Genomic DNA, 18,321 nt, shown 5'->3' on the forward strand with positions numbered 1-18,321 from the left:
GGTGGCACCAGGAGAGCCCCCGTGGGTGACCCCCGGCCCCTCCGCCCCGGGGAGCCCCCGGCTCCCTCCTCGGGCCTCTTGCGGGGCCTCCCCTCCTCCTCTTGTGCAGGGCGGGGTCCCCCGGGCTCAGGGGTCTCTTGGTGCCCTTGGGTCGCTGCTGCTGCTGCTCCTGTGGTGTCCCCGTGCCCGTCCCCGTCCCCTCGGGGCCGCCCCCGGCGGGCGCTGCCGGGGGTTGGTGGGGTCCGCGGGCGGGACCCCCACGCCGGGCAGCAGCACGTTGAGCACGGGGATGGCCGTGGGGGGGCTCAGCAGCCCCGCGGGGCCGGGGGGCAGCGCCAGGGGCAGCGAGGGGCTGCGGTGGCACCCACGGGCAAGGGCAGGGCCACTTTGAGCGTGCCCCCAGCCCCGCCCAGCGGGGCCGCCGTCAGACAGGGCACCAGCACGGGGGGCCGGGGCGCAGCGCGGGGGACCGGGGGTCGCTCCGGGGGATGCGGGGCAGGAGCAGGGGCAGGCGGGCGACCAGGGCGTTCACCTGGGGGCTGCTGCACGAGCGTGGGGTCTCCGGGGTTTTCTTCTTCTCCGGCCGCCCCGGGGGCTTGGGGGGCGGCTCCTTCTTGCCCTGGTTTTTGGGAGAGGGGGGGGACACACACACAGAGTTGGGTGTTGGGGGGTGGGGGGTGTTCCAGCTGCCCACCCCCAGCTCTGGGGGGGAAAATCTTACCTGTTCTTGTTGGATCCTCTCGTTGCTCTCGGGAGGGTCCAGCCCGTTCTTCTTGGCTGTGGGAGGGGGACGGTTCTCCTGGGGGGTCTTCTCCGTGTTCTCTGTTGGGGGGGGGCACGCAAAGGTGGGACAACAACCCATGTGGGATGAGGGGGAGGTGCCAAAAAAATCCCACGAGACCCTCCCCAAATCCTCTGAGCCCCTGAGTGGGGGCCCTGCACCCACCTGAGACCACCATGGCCATGAGCAGGTCGGCGTGGGCCGAGCGGGAGCTGATGATGTGCTGCTGCAGCAGGAACTGCGCCACCTCCACGATGTTGTTGAAGGAGCGCTTGAGGATCTTCTCGGCCCAGTCACAGGTCAGGGCGCAGGCGGCCTCCATCACCTCGCTGGGGTAGGACTGCACCAGCTCCGCCAGCTCCGACTGCCAGGGCGGGACGGGCTGGGAGACCCCATAAAAACCTTCACCCACACCCCCCACACCCACCCAGGGCAGGATTTCCCCCCAAGGTGGGGCCAGCACAGAGCAGGACCTGCCTCCTTCCTCTCCCCAGCACCCCCTCCCCACCCCAGTTCTCCTCAGATTCACCCCCTTCCTTCTCAGGACCCCAAGACCTGCCTGATTCTCCCCCAATCCACCCCCCCTGCACCATCCCAGACTTCAAATCACCCCCCCCTCCCCCAAAAAGCCCAAACTTACGGTCTCTGTGACTTTGAGGTCCAGGCTGGGCAGGGGAGGGAGGCTGACCACGGTTTTCCTCCTGATCCCCCCATAACAGTACGTTTGGCCCCGTTAAGGGATTTTCCTGCCATGGGAACAGGCCAAAAAAAAACCCCAAGGACACCCAGAAGCCCCCAGACCCCCCAAAACCACCCCTAGGGGTGTCCCTGCCCCCCCCTCCCCAAACTGGGACCCAACCCCTCCAAATGTACAAAACAAAGGGGATAAAAAACACCCCAGGAAAAAAAAAAACAGGAGCAGCAGCAGCTCCAGGGGGGCAGGGCAGGATATTTGGATTGTCCTCGGCCTCCCAAGCGCCGGGCTTTGATGTTTGGGAAGATCTCCCGGATGATCTTCCCGAAATTGGCCGTGCTGAGGGGGCGGGAGCCCAGGTTGTCGCAGTATCTCCTGAGGGGAGAGATGAAGGGTCAAACCAGGGAGACTTTCCTGCTGCTCTCCCATCAGGGAAGGCATTCCCAGCCACTCCCTGCCCGGGGAATGGTGGCCCTGTCCATGGGGACCCACTGTCCTGGTGTTCCTGTCCATGGGACCCACTGCCCTGGTGTCCCTGTTCCATGGGAATGCATTGTCCTGGTGTCCCTGTCCATGGAATGCATTATCCTGGTGTTCCTGTCCCTGGAATGCACTGTCCTGGTGTTCCTGTCCATGGGGACCCACTGTCCTGGTGTTCCTGTCCATGGAATGCACTGTCCTGGTGTTCCTGTCCATGGGAATGCATTATCCTGGTGTTCCTGTCCATGGAATGGACTGTCCTGGTGTTCCTGTCCATGGAATGCACTGTCCTGGTGTCCCTGTCCATGGGAATGCATTATCCTGGTGTTCCTGTCCATGGGGACCCACTGTCCTGGTGTTCCTGTCCATGGAATGCACTGTCCTGGTGTCTCTGGGAATGTATTATCCTGGTGTCCCTGTCCATGGAATGCACTGTCCTGGTGTCCATGGGAATGTATTATCCTGCTGTCCCTGTCCATGGAACCACTGTCCTGGTGTCCCTGTCCATGGAATGCACTGTCCTGGTGTCTCTGGGAATGCATTATCCTGGTGTTCCTGTCCATGGAACCACTGTCCTGGTGTCCTGTCCCTGGGAATGAACTATCCTGGTGTCCCTGTCCATGGAATGGACTGTCCTGGTGTCCCTGTCCATGGAATGCACTGTCCTGGTGTCCCTGTCCATGGAACCACTCTCCTGGTGTCCCTGTCCCTGGGAACCTCTGGCTCCCTGGGATCCAGCCCCGGGCAGGGACACCCCCAGCCCCACCCCTGTCCCTGGGCTCACTTGTAGGCATCATAGACGTCCTGCTTGGGCAGGCAGGTGTCCGTGTGCTCCTCCAGGTGGTTCCTGATCCAGTTGCAGGCGTGCATGTACTCGGCTGTGCCCAGGGCACTCAGGTCCAAGCTGCTGCTGCTGCTCCCGGGGCACAAAAACATCCCATCAGTAGGGGGAAAGGCAGAGGGCAGAGCCAGTGGAGCCATGCAGGGTAATGAGTGTAGCTTAAAACCCTGCAGGACCCACAGATTTTATCACCAGGGTCAGCAAACCCTGCAGGACCTACAGATTTTATCAGGGGTCAGCAAACCCTGCAGGACCCACAGATTTTATCACCAGGGTCAGCAAACCCTGCAGGACCCATAGATTTTATCACCGGGGTCAGCAAACCCTGCAGGACCTGCAGATTTATCAGCAGGGTCAGCAAACCCTGTAGGACCTATAGATTTATCATCAGGGTCAGCAAACCCTGCAGGACCTGTAGATTTTATTATTGGGGTCAGCAAACCCTGTAGGACCTACAGATTTTATCAGCAGGGTCAGCAAACCCTGCAGGACCTGCAGATTTTATCATGGGGGTCAGCAAACCCTGCAGGACCTGCAGATTTATCAGCAGGGTCAGCAGACCCTGCAGGACCTACAGATTTATTATTGGGGTCAGTAAACCCTGCAGGACCCACAGATTTATCAGCAGGGTCAGCAGACCCTGCAGGACCTGCACAGCTCATCGTTGCAGGTCGGTGGTCTGGGCAGGAAAGAGTCTCAGAGGGCTCTTTTCCACCTGGATTTTGGGCAACCCCACGACCACCCCTGTCCCTGTCCCACCCCTGTCCCTGTCCCACCCCCATCCCGGCATTCCCGGCTCTCCCAGGAGCTCCAGACCCACCTCTTCTCGCCCAGGCTGGGGCCCGAGGGCAGCTGCAGGTACAGGTAGAGCTTGTCACTGTCTGAGAACTTCTGCACATCTTGCTACGGTTGAAGGGTCCAGAGACAAGGAAGGGGTTAAAGGATCCTCAGGGATTCAGGGAATGCTCCCCAGCTGGGAAGGGCTGGGGGAGGTGGAGATTCCCAGAGCATTCCCGGGAAGCACTCACCAGGATGGAGTCCACCTTGCTCTGCACGGATTTGCTGGATGGGACAGAGACAGGGGGTGCTGTCAGGGCAGGACGGACCCCAAAGCACCCCTGGGCTCCCCCCCTCCCCCTGCCCAGCTCATCCCAGGGCTCCCGAGGCCCTTCCAGACCCCAACCTGCTCCCAGGGTGCCCCCCAAACAGCCCCATCCCGGAGCCACCCCTGCCGAGCCCAGGGAGAGCCACATCCCACGGGAGCTGCTGCTGGGAACCCTCAACCGCTGCTTTGGCACCCCAAAAACTGGCATCTCTGCCCTGCTGGTGTCCCCATCTCCCTGTCCCACTTCCCGCGGCCCTGCCCCCTCCTCCAGGCACCCCTCGTCCCCCTGGGGGTGCAGATGGCTGAACCCCAGGGACTCCCCTCTCTTCTCCCCCCACCCCGATTTTGGGGGCTGCCCTTACGAGATGGTGCTCCGGAGCTCCTGCAGCAGCGTGCTCGACTCGCTGGCACCGCCCCGGGGGGACAAAGTGCCCCCCTTCCTGGCGGGGCGGGCACCCACCTCGGGGTCACCCATGGGCTTCGGGAGTCTGGTAGGGAGGGGGAGAGAAAGCCAAAATTCGACTTAAAATAAAAAAAAGGGGAATAAAACCGCGTCACGGACAGCGAATGGTCCCGGGAGGGGCATCCCCAGCTGAGTGGTTGTGGGTGCCCCGTTCCTGGATGGGGGTCAGGGGTCCTGGGGGGCACTGGCAGGACCACCGTGACCTGGAGGGTCGCTGGGGACACGGGACTGCAGGATGGCACCGGGACATGGGGACACAGGAACTGTGGGATGGCACGGGGACACGGGACTGTAGGATGGCACCGGGACATGGGGACACAGGAACTGTGGGATGGCACGGGGATATGGGGATACAGGAACTGTAGGATGGCACCGGGACACGGGGACACGGGGACACAGGAACTGTGGGATGGCACCGGGACACAGGAACTGTAGGATGGCACCGGGACACGGGACTGCAGGATGGACACAGGAACTGTAGGATGGCACCGGGACACGGGACTGCAGGATGGCACGGGGATATGGGGACACAGGAACTGTAGGATGGCACCGGGACACGGGACTGCAGGATGGCACGGGGATATGGGGACACAGGAACTGTAGGATGGCACCGGGACATGGCGCTGCCGGGAGGGAACGTCCCCAGGGCCACGGGGCCACGGGCCACCAGCAGGGCAGGTCACCAGGGGCGTGGGGATCTCGGGAGAGAACAGGGACACCGGGACACCGGCAGGGCAGAGATCCCCAGGGAGATGGGACACGGGACACCGGGACAAGTGGGGTTTCAAAGGGACACGGGCCACCAGGAAGGCAGGTCCCGGGGAGATGGGGACGCGGGATACCGGGAGGGCAGAGGTCCCCATGCCCAGCGGCTCCCAGGCCCGGGGTCACCCTCCGGGCCGGTCCCGGCGGGACAGGGGGTGCGGGGGTTCCGTGGCTGCGCAGCTCCCTCAGGTCCCGGCAGCGGGGCCCGACGGCGGTGGGGTGGCCCCGGGGGTCCCCCCCAGCCCCGGCCCCGCACCCACCTGACCCGGCCGGCCCGGGGGGGTCCCGCCACGTGCCGCTCCCGCGCCCCGCGAACCGAAAGTGCTGCGCGGGAGCGGGACGGCCCCGCAGCCCGCCGACCGCTTTTTTCTGATTGGCCGCCGCGCCGCTGGTCTGCCCGGATACGCGCCGCTCCTTTAATGCGATTGGCTGGCTCCCCGAGCGCGGCCCGGATACGGGGGGCGGGCGGCGCGGGAGCCGAAATCTGCCTGGTAACAGGCTGCTGATTGGCCGCGCGGGAGGCGGGAGCGCCAGGGGGGCGGGGGCAACGGTCGGGGAGGGGGGTGACGTGTGTGTGTGTGGAGGGTCACGTGTGTGCGTGTAACAGGTGTGGGGGGTGTGTGCAACATGTGTGTGGGTCACGTGTGTGTGTGTGGTCACCTGTGTGCGTGTAACAGGTGTCACTCTGCACTGTGTGTGTGTAACGTGTGTGTAACGTGTGCAGTGCATGTGACATGTGTGTGACATGTGTGTGACATGTGTGTGACGTGTGTGTCAGGGGGTAAGAAGAGCAGGAGGAGGAAACGACCCAAACAAGCGGTGAAATGACCTCGGGGTTTATTTTTCATCTCTCCCCGGGCAGGACAATTCCCAAACCCCTTCCCGCTCCAGGAATTCCCAAATCCCGGGGCACGGGCTGTGTGTGTGGGGGGCACGGGGTGGGGGTGTGGGGGGGTCACACCCAGATGTCAGAGGTGCAGTCCCCCCCCGGGTACCGCATCTCGTGGGCCAGGCAGGCCCCGTCCGGCTCCTTCCCGAAATCCACCAGGAAGTTTCTGTTCACCGCCAGCCCCCCTCTCTCAGTGTCCACGTCGATCTGCAGCATCACAGAGCCTTCCCTGCGGGAAGGGCGGGAGCAGGGAAGGTCGGGGGGGTGGGGGTCCCACAGGAGCATCCCCCCTTCCCATCCAGGGTGACTCACGTGAGGAGGTCGGGGTAGAACTGCCGGTCCCAGGCGCTGTACAGGGAGTTGGTGACGTACAACCTCTTCCCATCCAGGCTCAGCTGCAGCATCTGCGGCCCCCCCGCCACCTTCTTGCCCTGGAGCGGGGTGGGAGCAGCCACCGGTGGGAGAGGAGACACCTCCACCCTCCACCCCGCCCCCAGGGATGTGGTGGATCAGGATTTTGGGGGTTCTTCTCCCCCCCTGAGCTCACCTGGATGACGAAGGGCTCGGGCTGGCTCTGCAGCTCCTCATCCCCGCACACCTTCACCGGCCCCCCCCGGGCGATGCTGCCCCCCAAAAACACCTGGGGGGGAAGGGGTTGGTTGATTCCCCAAAGGGGGACACGGGGATGTGGGGGGGGCCCAGTGGGATGTGGGATAAACCCCTGGATACCCCCAGGGGGGTCTCACCTGCCCCACGAGGCGGGGCCGGCGGGTGTCGGAGATGTCGTACTGCCGGACATCCCCGTGGAGCCAGTTGCTGAAGTACAGGAACCTGTCGTCCAGGGAGATCAGGATGTCGCTGATGAAGCCTTGGGAAGGGACAGCAGGGGAGCTGGATTTGGGAGCAGAGCCCCTGGGGACCCCTCCCCTGTCCCACACACGCCACACACACCGACCTGGCATCTCCGGCAGCAGCCACCCCTCCACCTGCTTGCTGGGCACCTGGATCACCTTCTGGGCGGCCCAGTCGCCTCTCTGGGGACAGAGACCACCCCCGGGGGGGCTCAGGGGTGGGGTGAGACCCCCTCAACCCCCCCGTGGGGCTCCCCCAGCTCTCGTCCCTTGGGAGCAGCTCCGCTCCTCTCCAGCCCCCTCCGGAGCTGGCACGGGGGGGGAAGGAGATCCTAAAGACCCCCCCCCCCGGGCTCTGGCACAGCTGGAAAGGCTGGGGGGGCCAAAAATGCCTTGGATTTTCCAGCTGGTTTGGGGATTTGGGATTTGGGATGATGTGTCCTGGCCCTGCTAGGATGTGGGATGTGGGATTTGGGATGTAGGATGATGTGCCCATGTCCTGGCCCTGCTGGGAATGTGGGATGTGGGATTTGGGATGTAGGATGATGTGCCCATGTCCTGGCCCTGCTGGGATGTGGGATGTGGGATGTAGGATGTGCCTGTGTCCTGGCCCTACTGGGATCTGGGATGTGGGATGTGCCTGTGTCTTGAAGAAGTGGTGGATGGCACTGCTGGGATTTGGGATTTGGGATGCAGGATGATGTGCCCATGTTCTGGCCCTGCTGGGATGTGGGATTTGGGATTTGGGATGTGTGCCCATGTGGCACTGCTGGGATGTGGGATGTGGGATTTGGGATGTCGGATGATGTCCTGTGTCCTGGACCTGCGGGATTTGGGATGTGGGATTTGGGATGTGGGATGCAGTATTTGGGATCTGGGATGCCGCACCTGTGTCCTGAAGAAGCGGTGGATGGCCCTGCTGGGATTTGGGATGTGGGATTTGGGATTTGGGATGTAGGATGATGTGCCCATGTTCTGGCCCCGCTGGGATGTGGGATTTGGGATGTGGGATTTGGGATATGGGATGTAGGATGCCACACCTGTGTCCTGAAGAAGCGGTGGACGGCCCTGCTGGGATTTGGGGTGTGGGATTTGGGATTTGGGATCTGGGATGCCACACCTGTGTCCTGAAGAAGCGGTGGACGGCGCTGCTGAAGATGCAGCCCACGAAGCCCTCGGCGGCGTCGGGGTCGTGCAGGAACCGGATCTCCAGCGGCGCCGAATCCTCGCCCACGTCGATGGCCTGCACGTACCTGCGGGAGCTCCAGTCCCACACGTTGAGCCGGCGCCCGTAACGCCCTGGGATTGGGAATTCCGGGAGCGGGAGGGGGCTGGGACCCCCACCCCGATGTCCCAGCAGCAGAAACCCGGCTGTGCCGGAGCCCTCGCGCCTCTCCGGGGAAATTGGGAGCCCCCTCCTCACCTTTCCGGAGGTCCCCGGGGTCGAAGCCGTAGCCCAGGCACTTGGGCACCCCCCACTCGGTGCTGATCAGGACGTTGTGCCGGGGTTGGTACCAGAAGTCGTAGCCCATGGCGGGGGTCTCGTCCCCCCTCTCCCAGTTGCCCTTGACCTCGAAGGTCTCCGAGTCCAGCAGGATGAACCCACCTGGGGGGAGTGGGGAATCCCCCCCCAGGTTAGCACCGATTCAGGCTGTAAACCGAGCAGGGACCCCCAGATCCACCCTCTGGGGGGTTGGAAAAGGGCCTGGATGGAGCCCCCCCCATGGACACCCCCGGGTGTGGGGGCTGTCCCTGCTGTCCCAAGGTGGGGGGGGGGGTTCTGGGGTACCTTTGCCGTTGCCAGCCGGGTCTCCCAGGGTGCTGATCATCACCTCCCCGCTGCCCAGGCAGTGGGAGGTGTGGGGGTAGCCCAGGCCACACTTCCAGAACACGTCCTCGGGGTTCACAACCTGTGGGATGGGGATGGGGACACCCCCAGGAATCATCAGCCCCCTCATCTTGGGCCGTCCTGGGGCACTGTCACCCCCTTCCCTGACCCCAGCGTGGGGAATTTAGGGAATTTTAAAGCTTTTCCAAGCCCAGTGCCCTTCCCACAGTGGGGGGGGGTGGGGCTTGGGGGGCACCTTGAAGAGCCGGGGGGCCCTGGGGTCCGTCCCCACGTCCACGACGTAGATGCGGGAGGAGATGAGGGATGGCAGGACCAGGCGGTCCCTCCTCTTGCTGCTGTCCCCAAAGCAGCTGCTGCAGACGTTCCAGCCCGAGTGGTGCAGCTCATCCCCCACGTTGGGCATGGGCAGCCGGTGGATCACCTTGGGGATCGAGGTTTTGGGTGGGTTTTGGGGTCCTTTCCGCCCCCCCGGGGATTCCGGGATTCCCAGGAGACCCCGGGGTTTTTCTTGGGGAGCTCAAACTCCGGGATTCACCCACAGGGATGTGGGGTGGGAAGAGGGGTGTGTTCCAGGGATTTTGGAAGCACGTTCCTTCCCAGAGAGGTGTGAAGGTGGCACTTGGGGACACGACACGGCTGCCTTGGCAGTGTCAGGTTGGTGGATGGGCTTGGTGACCTTAAAGACCTTTTGCAACCCTAATTATCCCGCAATTCCACCACTGCAACTCAGCCTTGATGATCAGCAGGGGCGGCACCGCCTCCCACAACCTCCCACAGCCCCTGGGGACCGATCCCGCAGCTTTTGGGGTCGTGAAGGACCCTCCCAGGTCCCAAAATGCCGGTGTTTCTACCTGGCTGTAAGTGGGGGATTTGGGATCCACGTCCACCGTGGCCAGGAAGTCGGGTTTGCCCCTGCCCGTGTTCCTGTAGATGCAGGGCACGTAGATGATCTCCTCCCGGGGGCCTGGAGGGGTGGGAAGGTGGGGAGAGGGTCAGGAAAACCCCCCAAACCTCTGAATAAAAGGTAGAGAGACCCCCAAACCTCTGAATAAAAGACAGAGACCCCCAAACCTCTGAATAAAAGGGAAAGAAAACCCCAAAACTCTGAATAAAAGGGAAAGAAAACCCCAAAACTCTGAATAAAAGGCAGAGAGACCCCTCAAGCCCCCAAATCAAAGGTCCCAAGGAGCCTCCTGATCCCTTCAGAGGTGGCACCAGCATTGCCCAAGCCAGGCCTGGAGGAGGAAGAACTGGTTTAGGAAGTGCTGAGGAAGGACCTGGCACCGGGAAAGGAGATTTGGGATCTCTGGATCTGGGTCAGGCCAGGTCAACACCCCAGGAATCCTCACGGGGTGTCCGGTGGGTGCTGATCCCGATCCCAAACCATCCCAAAGGTGGGATTTGTGCAGGATAAAAGCACCACCCAGCCCTGCCAGCAGCAAGGGGTGTCCCGGGGACTCTCCTCTCCCTGGTTTTCTCAGTTCAAAAAGGCTTTTCAGGGAATCCCGGCCCATTCCCGAGCTCCCCGGGGTGCCAAAGGAGCATCAAGGGAGGGACGAGGCAGAGGTGACTTTGCCGAGGGGCACCACCCATCCCAAGCCCATAAAAACCCCATAAAGGTTCCTCCTGACTCCCAACTGTCATCATTTAATGGGGAGTTCGGGCTTCCCTCGACTTGTTTGGGAGCCTCCCGGGAGAAGGATGGGCTTAATCCTCGCCTAATTCACACCCAGAGCGAGGATTTCACGCCCCACCTTTCATGGCATCCAGGGGGGAGGCGTAGCCAGGACCGCACTCCGCGCACTTCTCTGCAGAGGGAAGAACGAAAATCAAACAGAAACCCGGTAAAAATCCCTTTAATCCCATTTTTTTCCCTCCCACACACGAAAGAACCGCCCTCGGAGGGGACTGGATGATCCCTGTTTTCACCCCAAAAGTTCAGTGCAGGAGGAATCAGCCTCCCCCCAACCCAGCTCCCAACCAGCCCCGCTAAACGACCCGAAAAGCGCCGAGAAAATCGGTTTGAATGCAGTTTTAACGAGAGCTTTTCGGAAAACAAAACCCTCCCATCACCTCCCAAAGGAGCCTCTTTGTGGTGGGGAGAAAACCCCACATTCATCCTTATTGGTTATTTTTTTGTTTCTCTCCTTCAGAGCAACAAACCCCTCCCCAAGTTCCAGCTCCAGAAGGGTTTTTAAAAGGATTTTTAAGGAAAAAAACAAACCCAAAATTTCTCCTCTCGAGAGTGAGAGGAGCCAGCCAAGAGCCCCCTTACCTGTGCTGGAGGTCGGCTGGGATCTCACCTGGGGGGGAAATGATTCCACCTGCATTTTTTTTTTCCTGCAAGGAGCAGAGTCCAGGGAGGGAGGAGAGGCGGCTCCCGGGGTTCCAATATAAAGGGAGCGGGATGGGGAGAAGGAGGGGCTGGAAATGGGATGACTGGGGGGGAGGATTGAGCCGCCCCGGGGTGTGGGAGGTCCCATCAGGGCAGGGCAGAAGCTCCCCAGGAGGGACGGGGAAAGCACCACGATCCCAAGGCCGGGGATAAGTGCAGATGCTGCAGATGTTTATCAGGATCAAGAGTGGTTATTGTTTATCAAGAATGGGGGACGGGGTTTGTTTTAATTGCAGAGTGAGGGTTCGCTTTTGGGGAGCTGTGGGACCTCTGTCTGCTTAGTCAGGGTCTAATCTGGCTCCCGAGAGTCTCCTGGGCCAGAAAATCCTGGAATGGTTGGGCTTGGAAGAGCCCTGAAGATCATCCAGGCCTTGGGCAGGGACATCTTCCACCATCCCAGGTCATTCCAAGCCCAGCCTTGGACACTTCCAGGCAGGTGGAATCCACAGTTCTGTACCAGGGCCTCCCCACCATCACCAGGAACAATTTGTCCCCCAAAAATCCCACCCAAAGGTGCCCAACAAAAAGACCAATGGCTTGGTCTCTCCCCCAGTCACCCATCACAGTCAGGGGGGTGAGGAAAGACCCCTGTGCTGTTCCTGGGAATTGGTCAGGCTGGGACCACCACCCTGAGCTGGAGCAAGGCAACAGCTCCCCAAAAACAAGGGGTTGACCTGCCCTGGCTCCCAAACCCAACAGAACAGACCAAATAAAGTCTATAAAAAAACCAGACTGGAAGAATCCACACCAAAAAGAGAACAAGCAAAGGCAATTCCCACCAGGAGCTTGCAGGAGGACAAAGAGGGTCCCTGGCCAAGCAGTACCCTCTCTTAGGGATTCTCCCAACCCTCATCTCTTCCTGAAGCCCTGCTGGGGTTTGTTCTCCCTGAGCTCCCCCTGAACTGACACACCACAAGGCCCAGCTGATGCAACCGAGAGTTTTATTGGCGTTTGAAGCAGGACAAGAGCAAAGCAGTGGCAGCAAACAGGCCCCTCTTCCCAGGCCAGCACTTGGAGCTCCTCCAGCCGGGACACAGAGCCGGTGGGGCGGGAGCCGGGAGGGCTCCTGTGCCCGGGAAACGCTGCGGGAACGGCGCGGCCGGAGGAGGGAACTCAGTCAGACTGGGCACTTCACTTCCTGCCCAGGAGCTCGGGAGCCTGTCCAGGATCACTCCTGGATCCCGCCTGGGATCACTCCTGGATCCCGCCCGGGCCCGTCCCGCCCTGGGCACCAGGAATGGCACTGGGAATGGGCACTGGGAAGGTGCCCACGCACTGGTTTGCCCGCACAAAGCCGGGGGGGTTGAAGGGCCGAGCTCCCTCAGCCCGGGGGGGAAGCGGGACTGGAGCAAGGAACAAGGAAGGGGGACCCCAAAGCCCATCACCCGCCGCCCTTTCCCAGCAGCTGCACTCCAGGGGCAGGGAAGGGCGGAGCCGCCCCGGGCCGCCCTAGGGCAGGATCTCGATGGTGGTGGCGTCGCCGCCGGGGAAGTGAATGTCGTGGGCCAGGGCGGGCCCGTTGGGCTCCTTCCCGAAATCCACCAGGAAGTTCTTGTTGACGGTCAGGCCTCCCTTCTCCGTGTCCACGTCGATCAGCAGCATCACCGAGCCCTCCCTGCGGGGGGACGAGGGGCAGCTCTGGGCACCGGCGACCCCCGTGCCGGGCGCCGCGTCCCGCCCGGGAATGAATGTCCAGGGATGAATGTCCAGGGATGAATGTCCAGGGATGAATGTCCAACCTCGGCTCCACTCCTGGCCTGGGATCTGCCCCCCCCCCGGCACAGCCCCGGCCCCGCAGAGCCCCCCCGTGCCCAGGAGCCCCTTCTGCCCCCCTGGTGCTGACCTGACCATGGTGGGGTAGAACTGCTTGTCCCAGGTGCTGTAGAAGGAGTTGGTGACGTAGAGCCTGCGCCCGTCCAGGCTCAGCTGCAGCTTGGCGGGGCCGCCGTAAATCCGCTTGCACTGGGGGCAACGGGGGGTTACTGGGGCTGGGGGGGCAGGAGTGGGAGAAGGAGCAGAGCAAAGCTCTGTCTCCCCTCCCAATCCCCAGGACTCACCTTGACCACCAGGGGCTCGGGCTGGCACTTGAGCTCCTCGTCCCTACACACGGTCACGGGGCCCCTCGGAGGATGCTGCCTCCCACAAACACCTGCAAGGGGGCAGTGGCACACACGTGGCCCTGGCACAGGCCCTGCCCTCCATTCCCCACCCACCCACCCAGCCCCTGTGCCCCCTCACCTGCCCCACCAGGCGGGGCTTGCAGCCCTTGGAGAGCTCGTACTGCCGGATGTCCCCGTGGAACCAGTTAGCGAGGTACAGGAACCTGTCGTCCGGGGAGATGATGAGGTCCGCGGTGAAGGCTGCGACAGAGACATGGCTCAGGGGCAGCCCCAGCACAGGAAACAGGGCTGTGGGCCAGGCTTTGCTCCAGCTGAGCCCCACGGGGCTCTGGCAGGGCAGGGGAGGAGCCCCCAAGGGTGACAAACCTGGCATCTTGGGCATGATCCAGCCCGACACGTCCTTGGACGGGATGCGAATCACCTCCTCCACGGCCCAGTTGTCTCTCTGCGCACAAACACGGCCCCCTGAGCCCCCCAGCGCCCGGCCCGGGGCTCCCCTGCCCCCACGCCCTGGGAGCCCAGCCCGGGCTCAGCCCACCCACCCCCTGCCCCTTCCACAGCCCCTCCTCCCCGAGGGCCGCCCCTCGGGGTCCCCGCGCCCACCTCGCACTTGTAGAAGCGGTAGATGACCCCGCTGAGGGCACAGGCCACGTAGCCCTCGGCGGCGTCGGGGTTGTGCAGGAATTTCACGGTCAGGGGCAGCGAGTCCTCGCCCAGGTCGAAGCACTGGGTGAGGCTGCGGCACGACAAGTTCCACACGTTCAGGCGGCGCCCGAAGACCCCTGAGGGGCGGCACAGGGGGGCTCAGCAGAGGGGCAGGGGGGCGGCCCACGGCCCCCCAAACCCCCCCAGGACGCTGCAGGGCGGCAGGGACGGGAAAACGCCGCGGCAGCCGCGGGAGAGGCCGCCCGGGCCCGGGCCGTGCCCGCCCAAGGGGGCTCTGCGGGGCAAAGGGGCCCCCAAAGGGAGCCCCCGACACCCCCCAGGACCCTCGGGCAGCGCTGCCCTGGCACTGCCAGCCCCAGGCACGCACCTTTCTTCAGGTCATCGGGGTTGAAGCCCCGTCCTGCCCGTTTGGGCACCACCCCGGCAGAGCTGACCAGCACGTTGTGCCGGGGTTGGTACCAGAAGTCGTAGCCCGTCGGGGGAGCTTCGCACTCGTTCTCCCAGTTGCCCTTCAGCTCAAAGGTCTCCCCGTCCAGCACCACGAAGCCACCTGGGACACACAAAGGGGGGTGGCACCGGTGCAACCCGGGCTGTTTGGGACAGGGGTCACCCCCCGGGGGTTTGGGCATCCCAAGGTACCTTTGCCGTTGCCAGCAGGGTCTCCCATGTTGGCAATGAGCACGTCCCCGTTGGGCAGGCTGTGGACCACGCCCAGGTAGCCCTTGTTGCACTTCCAGAACACATCCACCGGCTCGATCATCTGCGGGATGGACACACACACACCACCCCCCACTTCAGCCCCCGACTGCTTCGGCTCCTCCCACACCAGCGCTTGGAAAACACCCCCAGGTTGTCCAGTCCAGCCTTTGGACTCTCTCCCTGGCAGGGCCTTTGGCTCCCGACATCCCTGCTGCTCCAGGAGTTCTCCCCCCACACCCCCCCGGCTGGGGCTGCTCCTCCCTGGGGAGGGCACAGAAGCCCCTGAGCTGCCCCTCAAGCAACAACCCCCAGCTCAGAGCAGCTCCTGTGCCCCCATCCTGCTCTTTGGGGGCCAGGGGGGTGCTGGGGAGTCCCGGGGATTCCTGGGGACACAGAGGAAGGGACCCAGGGCCGGGGGGAGCCCCCCTGGGAGCGGCAAGGACAGAGCCGAGAGGAAAAAGGCTCTGCAGAGCCAGGCTGAGAGAGAAGCTGAGCAGAGAGAGCCCTTGGTGCCCAGGCCCCGTCCCAGAAGCGCCAGTTCCCAACTCCCTGCCAGAAGGCTGGCAGTGCCCCCCCTGGCATACCTTGCACAGCTTGGGGGCCCGGCACTGGGTGCCCACATCCACCACGTAGATGCGGGAGGAAATCAGACCGGGCAGCACCAGCTTGTTCCTCCTCGTGGTGCCATTGTCAAAGCAGCTGCAGCCAGAGCTCCACCCCGAGGAGTGCAGCTCGTCCTTGAGGTTGGGCATGGGCAGCCGGTGGATCACCTAAGGCAGCCAAGGCAGAGTTAGGGGGGAGGCAGAACGGGGGGTCCGGGGGCTCGGGGGCCTCCCTGCACAGGGGCTGCCACTGCCCGCCCACCCCCGGGGGGACAGCGCTGCTCCCTGCCCTGCCCACTGCCCGGGGAAAGGGGGGATCCTCCCCACACCTCCTCAGCCCTGCCCACTGCAGCTCAGGGACACTCGGCTGGGGAAAGGAAGGGATCTTCCTCCTCCCCTCGGAGCTGCTGCTCTGCTGGGCAAACTCCCCCTGGGGAGGGACTTCCAAACGCATTTCAGTTGTTCGGGGTCCTATTCTGGGCTTGGAAGGGACTTTTCCTTCGAAATCCTCGCAGCCCTGGGGCTGCTCAGGTGGTCTCTGCACCCTGGGTGGAGAGGAGGTGTCTTGGCAGCCTCCAGAGGCAGGGAATGCCCATGGCCCAGCTGGCAGCCTAGAGTGAGCCAGGGAGGTTGGTAAAGAAGGGAACCCTAATCCTGGCAGGTGCTTCTGTCCTGGACCAGGGCCAAGCAGAGAGGGGACAGAGAAAATGTTACACAGAGCCAGCTGATGGTCCCCAACCCAGCAAAAGCAGAGAGGAGCAGGTACCTGGCCATAACAGGGAGACCTGGGGTTCAGGTCCACGGTGGCCAGGAAATCAGGCTGGTCGATGCAGGTGGATCTGTAGGTGCAGGTCACGTAGGCAACCTCCTCCCGAGGGGCTGGGACACAAAGCTCGGCTTAAAAACCACCCCCAGGACCAACCAGGGAGGACAGCAGAAGCTGTCAGCAAACTCCCAGCCCAGCCGGGGCTGAGCTGATGCTCTGGACCCACAGGGTCTGTCCCGCTGGGGAAGGGGCTCAGAGCCCATCAGCTCCTGCGGGGGCCACACACCCCAGCCCTCCCCGTGCCCCCTTGCCACCCCGTGCCCAGCACTTGCCTTTGGCCACCTCGGGGCAGCAGGTCGGGTACTCGTAGCACTGAGCTCTGCATCTGTCTGGGGGCAGAGCAGGGAACGTGAGCCCCGGGCCGGGCCCGCAGCTCCAGGGGCTCCTTCCCGTGCCCGGGCTCTGCCCCAGCCCGGGGACCTTCTCCCAGCCCAGATGGGCACCGCTGGCACACAGCCCAGCCCCGGCACAGCGATCCTCCCTGCAGCGGGCACAGCGGCCACATCCCGGGCATCGGGCCCGGCTCTGGCCCCTCCCGCCCCCTCCCCGAGCCCTCCCCGAGCCCTCCCCGCTGCGGGGACGCCGACGGAGCTGCCCCCGCAGCCGGGGCTGCAGGGAAGGGCCAGCCTGGCACGGGCTCCAGGCTGCCCCGAGGATGCCCCGGCAGCAGCGCAGGCTCCCGGGCACGGAGCTGCAGCCCCGGGGCAGCGGCTGCCGAGCCCCAAGGGAAGCAGCACCTTGGGCAGCGGCGGCCCCGACGGCCGAGGCTCAGCCCCACCTTCCTCCTCCCTGCGGGCTCCCGGCCCCCCGTGCCGGGACGGGGGCATCGGGCAGCCCCCAGGCAGGGCTGCAGCTGCCCGGGGGGGCTGCCGGCGGTGTCTTACCCATGCTGGAGCCTCGGGGTGCCTGTGCTCACTCACGGCAGAGGTGCTGGGGCTGGAGCTGCAGCTGCTTCTCCTCCCGCTGGAGCGGCTTGTGCTGGCCCGGCTGATGCGGGGGGATTTATATCCCCAGCCCGGGCCGGGGGCAGCGGGGAAGCCGCCAAGGGAGGGGCCGGGGCTGCCCAGCGCTTGGGAGGGGCCCCCACCAGCCCCGCGGCTTCGTTCCGCCTCCCCACCCGCAATCTGCGGCCAGATCTGCTGCTCCGGCAGCTCCTGCCCTCACCCCAAACACCTCCCGGATCGCAGCGCGGCGCTCCGGCCAGGCTTCTCCAGGGGCTTCTCAGGGGCTTCTCCAGGGGCTTCTCCAGGCTCCCCCCCCAGCCCTAGCCCCGCTCCTGCCCACACAGAGCCCGACCCCCAGCCCAGGGCTGGCACCAGCGGGCTCGGGTCACCCCCACACCGGGCTGAACTGGCCCCAAACAGCCCCGGGAAGGGCAGACACCCCCTTACAGGGGCTGGGGGGTGGATACAAGGGGCATTTCCAGCCCAGCTGCCCCATTCCAGCAGGAGGGAACACTCAGGCCCCTGGAACGTGGATCAGATCTCGGGCAAGAGCTCCTCAATCAGTGGGCACATCCCAGGGACAGGTAATTGCTGCCCAGGAATGCAGGAACATCTCAGGGGGCCATTAAGGAGCCCTGGGCAGATCCCCATCAGGAGGGCACAGCTCAGCCCCCTGCCCTGGGCTGTCCCTGCTGCCTCTGCTCCCACAACAGCCCCTGGCACACCTGGCACAGCCCCTCCCGGGCCTGCCTGCACAGCACAAGCACCAAAGGGCTGCCCTGGCCACCACTCGGGGCCTTGGGGCACAAAACTATCCCTGCCACCCACCAGACCCTGCATTCCATCCCACCCAAACCATTCCCGGGCTCGGAACGAGGGCACTCCGTGCAGGGGGGAGCAAAGGAAGCGACTCCAGCTCCAGCTCCTGCAATCCTGGAGGGTTTGGGTTTGGAAGGGCCATCAGAGCCCTCCAGTGCCACCCCTGCCCTGGGCAGGGACACCTTCCCCTGGCCCAGCCTGGCCTTGGAGCCACTTCCCGCAGGGAAAGCCTTGCCCGGCTCCCCAGGGCAGGAGCTCGTGCTGGGCTCCCCCAGAGGTGCCAGGGCCGGGCACCAGCCTGGCTTTGGGCCCCCTGGGCACATTCCAGGGGCTGGGCCGGTGCCTCCTGCTGCTCCTGCTGTCCCCACCTTCCTGTGGCCCCAACACCTGCTCATTAAGGGCTTCATTAGCCGGCCTCATTAAGAGCCTGGGCTGCTCATCCCCCCTTGGCTTCCCCGGGTGACGTCTCTGGCATCTCCCCCAGCCCAGCCAGGGGTGGAGGGTTCCTGATTAAAGCTGATGCCAGCAGATA

At 64.0% G+C, this 18,321-nt stretch overlaps 3 protein-coding genes across 3 annotated transcripts; all 3 read right to left on the reverse strand.

The window, feature by feature from the left end:
* Window positions 1–267: 267 nt before the first annotated feature.
* Window positions 268–5,479, reverse strand: RFX5 (regulatory factor X5). Its single transcript, XM_050330441.1, is given in 11 exon segments — window positions 268–476; window positions 479–619; window positions 722–822; window positions 947–1,145; window positions 1,422–1,503; window positions 1,734–1,850; window positions 2,740–2,868; window positions 3,617–3,699; window positions 3,825–3,858; window positions 4,264–4,389; window positions 5,390–5,479. Coding segments are annotated over 10 exon segments (1,170 nt in total). The 5' UTR covers window positions 4,377–4,389; window positions 5,390–5,479; the 3' UTR covers window positions 268–305.
* A 605-nt stretch (window positions 5,480–6,084) lies between these two features.
* Window positions 6,085–10,518, reverse strand: LOC126647894 (methanethiol oxidase-like). Its single transcript, XM_050330483.1, has 11 exons — window positions 10,473–10,518; window positions 9,570–9,682; window positions 8,954–9,139; window positions 8,659–8,779; window positions 8,293–8,475; window positions 7,990–8,168; window positions 6,974–7,052; window positions 6,765–6,886; window positions 6,566–6,658; window positions 6,331–6,449; window positions 6,085–6,247 (listed from the first exon to the last, which is right to left on the reverse strand). Exons 1-11 carry the CDS (start codon window positions 10,477–10,479, stop codon window positions 6,085–6,087), a joined length of 1,365 nt encoding a protein of 454 aa, XP_050186440.1. The 5' UTR covers window positions 10,480–10,518.
* A 2,044-nt stretch (window positions 10,519–12,562) lies between these two features.
* LOC126647787 (methanethiol oxidase-like) lies at window positions 12,563–15,365 on the reverse strand. The gene is given in 10 exon segments (XM_050330317.1): window positions 12,563–12,728; window positions 12,957–13,075; window positions 13,171–13,229; window positions 13,232–13,262; window positions 13,352–13,473; window positions 13,600–13,678; window positions 13,837–14,015; window positions 14,267–14,449; window positions 14,539–14,659; window positions 15,183–15,365. Coding segments are annotated over 10 exon segments (1,227 nt in total). The 5' UTR covers window positions 15,351–15,365.
* Window positions 15,366–18,321: the final 2,956 nt, after the last annotated feature.

The sequence above is a fragment of the Myiozetetes cayanensis genome, unplaced genomic scaffold, assembly GCF_022539395.1.
Source record: "Myiozetetes cayanensis isolate MyiCay16 unplaced genomic scaffold, myiCay2020 scf41, whole genome shotgun sequence".
NCBI classification, from domain to species: domain Eukaryota; kingdom Metazoa; phylum Chordata; class Aves; order Passeriformes; family Tyrannidae; genus Myiozetetes; species Myiozetetes cayanensis.

Excerpts from the sequence above, each read along its gene's own strand:
- LOC126647894 (XM_050330483.1), bottom strand. Across the intron at positions 7,053-7,989 it reads ACCGCTTCTTCAGGACACAG|AGAGGCGACTGGGCCGCCCA; the intron begins GTGTGGCATCCC and ends CTCTGTCCCCAG. Across the intron at positions 6,659-6,764 it reads GGCCCCGCCTCGTGGGGCAG|GTGTTTTTGGGGGGCAGCAT; the intron begins GTGAGACCCCCC and ends CTTCCCCCCCAG.